This window comes from Oikopleura dioica, chromosome XSR, assembly GCF_907165135.1.
Source record: "Oikopleura dioica chromosome XSR, OKI2018_I68_1.0, whole genome shotgun sequence".
Classification (NCBI taxonomy): domain Eukaryota; kingdom Metazoa; phylum Chordata; class Appendicularia; order Copelata; family Oikopleuridae; genus Oikopleura; species Oikopleura dioica.
Window position 1 is genome coordinate 975,660 of NC_137294.1, and position 5,482 is coordinate 981,141.

The window sequence follows — 5,482 nt, forward strand, 5'->3', positions numbered from 1 at the left end:
GACCATAAGGGGCACACCAGAGCTTCACCCAAGCGTCGATCTGGAAAAATTTCCAAGCTTCTCAGAGCTCCTGAACGAGATCAGAGCGGAAGGAAAAAGAGAAGTACCGCTAAAAATAGTGGCACGCAAGATTCAAAAGCCGCTCAGCAGCAGAAGCAGCGAGAAACTCCGCCTTTCTTCAGCCCCAGATCCGGAAGAAGCAAACAGACTTTTCCCAACGGCTCTCTTGGAAGAATTTTCCAAAAGACAAGCGTTACGCGCGGAAGAGTGGTTCACGGTCTGGGAGGACCTAGCTTACGATCAAGTCTTGGACCAGGGCTTCTGGCACGATGTCTGCTTCCAAATCATCAAGGAAAACCCGTCCAAAGCTCAAGCAGACTACGAACACCAAGGTTTCAATAGCCGCTCGTGGCTCGGAAAGCTGATAACTAAAGGACTCGAAGAAATCTTCAACGCAATCTACAAGATAGAAGCCCAGCCAACACCGTCAGAAATTCTGGCAAAACTCCAGATGCTTAAAGCCTCAAAAACCTGGCACAGCATTTGCCACAGGGAGAACGCGTGGCTAAGCCTCAAAAGCTGCGAAGACACGAAATGGGCCAGAGAACCACCAAAAAACAGCGACGCCTGGATTCCGGAAGTGCTAGGAGAGTTTAATCATCAAGATTCCAGACTACCCTGCTCAACGCCGCTTACGAGAATACTCTCACAGCTCGTCCTCCACCTGACTCACGCGCAGCTCACGAATGATAGCATCGTGGGACAAGACGGCGAATGCTGCGAAATGATCACCCAGTGGCACTCGTCATGGAAAGAGCTGACGGAGGCAAAAACGCTGGTACCATGGCTCAAAGCTGCAGCCAAAAAATATACTCCGTTGGACTCGACTCTCCGAATCAAGAAAGTAGGAGAGGGCAAGAATAACTGGACCATGTGGATCCCACATAAAGCAGCTCCGCAGCTTTGGATCGTATGCTATGGCGACGAAAATCCTGCAAGACGGGAAAAAGCGCTTCTGGCTCTGGCAGAACACCCAGTCCTCAACGAAAAAGAAGCCGGCATGCTCAAAAATCTGGCAAGCAAAAACTGGTCGAAGGAGAACTGCGAGGAATGCATCCAAAGCTTCAACAACCCGAAGAACTTCTGGGGAAAGGACAGATGCATAGTCGGCACCGCAAGACCAACAACCACCCAGAAGCAGCTGCTCGACGTAATGGTCAGAATAATAAGAACTTTAAACCAGCATCCTGAAGTCCCAAGAGACGTAACGCACCACCTAAAAATCCTCACCACCGGATGGAAATGGCCAACGGGGGGAAAGTTTAGCCCCTCTCCAATTATCGAAAGATTCACAGATGCCTGGCTGTTCTATAGAACCAAAGCAGCTGAAGACACAAAATTGGCCGTCGAAGCAGAAGCAGAAGCTAAAAGAATCTGGAGCTGCAAGTGGCCGCTGTGCAAAAAAGATGCCTGGTGCGAGAAGCATGGCCTAAAACTGGAAATCTGTGAGAAGAGAAAACAAGATTGCCAAGAACTCCACGAAGAAAAAGCTGCTGCCATCTCAAAAGGAAGGCCTCGGCGTAAAGCCTTAAAAATCACCGACGAGGAATGGCAAAACCTCCACCAAGATCTCTCCAAACTCTTCAGCAAGATTTCCCCAAAAGCGGCATCGGCAAGCCTGATCGAAAAACTTCAAGACACAGAAGTAGAAGGCTTCGACTCGATCATCGAAGCCTGGAAATCAACGGAAATCCTTCTTGGAGGCGGCAACGAAAAGATAGCCGACTTCGCCAGAAGATTCAAAGCGTCAGACTCGACCGTCAAAAAGCGGGAGAGAACGGAAAATCCCTTTCAAAAAGGCCTGGTCATCTACCACAGTGCGCTCCAATACACCAGGAACGGATTCGCAGCTTTCCCAATCAGACGCAGCGCGAAAGCGCTGAATGAACCTCTCAAGATCTTAGCAGAAAGCATCACGGAGGTCAAGAAAGGCGACTGGCAGCAAGTAGCAGCCCTAATTGGACGAACAGCAGCGAAGCTAGACGATATAATCATCGTTCTGCCAAGCGAGGAAGATGCAGAAAGCCTCCGTAAGCAGCTCTGCCAAACCATTTTCAATGCGAAATTGGTAACGCTGGCAGAAAGCGAAAACCTTCATGCAAGATTCAAGGACGACGAGGAAAGAATCACAGGCATCTGGAAAATCGCGACTGTAGCCTGCGACGGCGAATACGACTCAGTCTTTATGCCGTGCTGGGCGCACCCGAGAGTCGCGGAACTAATGTTCAGAGTCTGCAATAACCGAGCCACGAAAAACTGGACAATTGGAGCGGCAAAGAAGTTCCAACTCAGAAGCAATAAAGCATCTTGGGAAGAAGTAGCTGCTGAAAAGCTCGACATAAGCATCAGCGGCCCATTCACCACCCATATCAGGGACATCCTCATGGACGGAGTCAAAGCTGCCGGCAGTTTCACCGCGAAAGAAGATCTCCCAGCTGCGGAACCGGAAAATTTCTTTCCGAATATCTGGACGCCGGCCCAACAGGAAAGAGTCCAAAGAAAAAGAGAGAATCGGGAAATCCTTCCGGCCATAAAAAGTAAAAAAAAGGGGCCTAGGTCGACATAAAGATTCTAGCAGCTCAGACTCGATAAAAGACGCTTGAAGAAAGACTGGCACGACTCCTTAGCGAAGGTTAAAGAATACACCGCCGCTAAGCCTAGAAAAATCCCACTCAGGAAAGGAAAAACTCAAAATTAAAAGAATTTTCGCCTAATTTTTCCACCGCCAACTTTATGAGACTCATATTTTACCATAGGAAGAGAGTTTTCCTAGAAAAAAGCAGCCCAAATAGAATCCACCAATTTTCCAAAGCAGCAGAATCAAAATCCTTCAAAACAGCGCCGGAGCCAATCAGCGCGCGGCGCGGCGCGGAGGCAGAGAAGCGAAAAAAGGAAAAGGAGAAAAAGAGAAAAAGGGAAACCTAGCGGAAAAAGAGAAAAACTCCTAAAAAAGAGAGAAAACGACCACACAAGAGGAAAATAAGAGAAAAAAGCTGCAAAACAAGCCGCCAAAAACAAAGCTGCTAGTTTTTTATTATTTTCCCGAGAAATTTCGCCTCTTTTTTCCTTCTCAAATTTCCTCCCCTCCCATATTTCATTTTTAATTCCGCCAAAAATTCATTTTAGCTGCAAAATTTTAGCTGCTTCTACAAAATTTTGTTCACAAAAAAAGAAAAACTTTCCCCAATAACAAAAAATTCTTTTACAGACTCGGAAAACATGAGCAGCAAAAACAGCATCAAGCAGCCAAAACCCATCCTCAAGAAGGCCAGGGACGATCCAGAGGTGGAAGTCGACGAAGAAGAGGGCAAGATCTTCAGACGCCACCGGGCGAAGGTGGTCAGGGAGTTCACTGCACTTACGGAGGAGCTGGTCAAAGGAAAAGAGTCAAAAAAAAAAACAATTCATTTAGAATTAAAACAGTTAAAGACTCTCTTAAAAAAGGTCTCTTGGACGAAAGCCTCAAAATACCTCTCCAGAAGCACATGGAAGCGATAGCGGAAGCATCAAGACTCCTGTCGAAGACGATCAGAGAATCCTTCGACGATCTAGAGGAAGAACACCACCACCAGACGCCAGAAGCCCTCTTCTACTCAGCTCTGAACGTCGCCAGAAACTACGTCGACATCCCCTGGATCATCAGCCTCGTCTACCTCGAGGAAGGCGAAGACATCGAAGCAGCCAGGCCCAGCTACTGGGACAAGATCGCCGACGTCAAGGCAAACCGGAACTTCCGGTTTTTAGAGGACAGACCACTCTCCAAGGAAGAACGAAGAGAGACGAGGAGAAGCATCAGAAAGCAGCTTATGAGGGAAAAGGGCTGGGAGCACGCGAAAGCGAATTCCTACGCGGTCAAGTACCTCCTCGACCTGCCGAAAGACGAAGCGACCCAGACTCCAGCAGCACCTCAGAAGCAGCAAGAGTGCCAGACGGATCCAGGAAAGGTTTAATCACCAACAGAAAAATTACTAAAAGTAAAAAAAAAAAATCTGTCAGAATAAACAAGTGATTAACCTTCACAAAAGACTTGGCCCAGACAGAAGCTGAAGCCGCCAAGCAGCCTGAGATGCAAGAGGAGGACAGCAGCGGCATCGACACCCTCCCCGAGGGCGTAGCCGTGGGCGACGAAGGAGACGACTCAAGCAGCGAAGACGACGATTCCTACAACGCCCAGTCAGGAAAGGATTTATTAATGCTCATAAATAAATAAAATGATAAGGAGCATTTATAAACCTAGAAAAGATCCGAGCCAGTTCGACCCTCCAGCCGTCAAGAACCCAGAGCAGCTCAAGCCAGTCGTCGAAGCTGACAGCGATGAGGAAGCAGAGGAGGACGTCGAGGACGCTAAAGGAAAGGGGAAAAACAAAAATAAAAATGAAAACGTAAGCTTACAAATCCTAAAGAACTTCAATCTCTAGAAAAACCAAAATAATCCCCTCAGAAGGACAAGAGTTCAAGGGCTTCCCAGCCCAGGACCGGCAGAAGGAGCCAGAACAGTCCAGCTTCCAGGGAAAAGCTCAACTTCGACGCAGAATGGGCCGAGCGAATCGCAGGAGCGGCCTGGACGAACAAAAGCTTCAAGAGCAGCTCAAGAAAGAAGAAGAAGAGACCCTTCAGCGCCAGAAAGAACTGGAAGCGAAACGAGAGCAAGCAGAAGCTCAGCGACGCCAGCAAGCCCTCGAGATGCGCAAGCTTCAAGAAGAACAGGAGATCCAGCGACGACAGGAATTCCTGAAGAAGCAGCAAGAAGAAGCTGAGAAGCGCGAGCTCGAAAAGAAACTGGAAGCGGCGAGAAAAGAGAAGGCAAAACTGGAAGCGAAAGCGGCGGCGAAGCGACAGGTAGAAGAGAACACCAGAATCCGCCAGGAATACTTCGAGAAGAAGGAGCAGCAGGAACGAGAAGCCAAACAGCGCCAGGAAGCCGCCCAACAGAAGCTGCAACAGGAAACCGCCAAAGCCGCCAAAGCCGCCCAGTCCGACGACATGCCGCTCAAGAACCCCCGAGTCAGCGTCTTCCAAGTGGCCGAAACTGGAGAGCGAGGAAATTACTATTTCCTCACTAAAAAACAAGGAAAGGGGAAAACTTTTTATATTTTTTACAAAAATCTAAAAACATAAATACAAAATAAAACAAAAAGTAAACCCTCAAAAAGCCAAGCTCATGGATAAGGCCAGCGTCCGCGAAGCCCTCAACTACAAACGCAGCTACAACGACAAGCTCAGCGAGGAGGAACGCCAAGCAGTCAAGGAGGCTTGGTACAGCAGCGTCAGCTTCGAGAAATTCTCCAACACCAGGAAGCCTGACCACAAACTCGCAAAGTATCACCGAGCGAGCGGCTGGGTAATCAAGGATGAGCCTCCCTTCAACGCTTCAGACCTCATCCGCAGCCACGAGATTCGAATGTGCCACTACGTGTTCGAA

The 5,482-nt window shown here is 48.6% G+C and overlaps 1 protein-coding gene across 1 annotated transcript; it reads left to right on the plus strand.

Annotated features, from left to right (window-relative positions):
- Positions 1-4,483: 4,483 nt before the first annotated feature.
- LOC145707164 (uncharacterized) lies at positions 4,484-5,178 on the plus strand. Its single transcript, XM_081784654.1, has one exon. It carries the CDS (start codon positions 4,594-4,596, stop codon positions 5,176-5,178), a length of 585 nt encoding a protein of 194 aa, XP_081640780.1. The 5' UTR covers positions 4,484-4,593.
- The last annotated feature ends 304 nt before the right edge of the window (positions 5,179-5,482 follow it).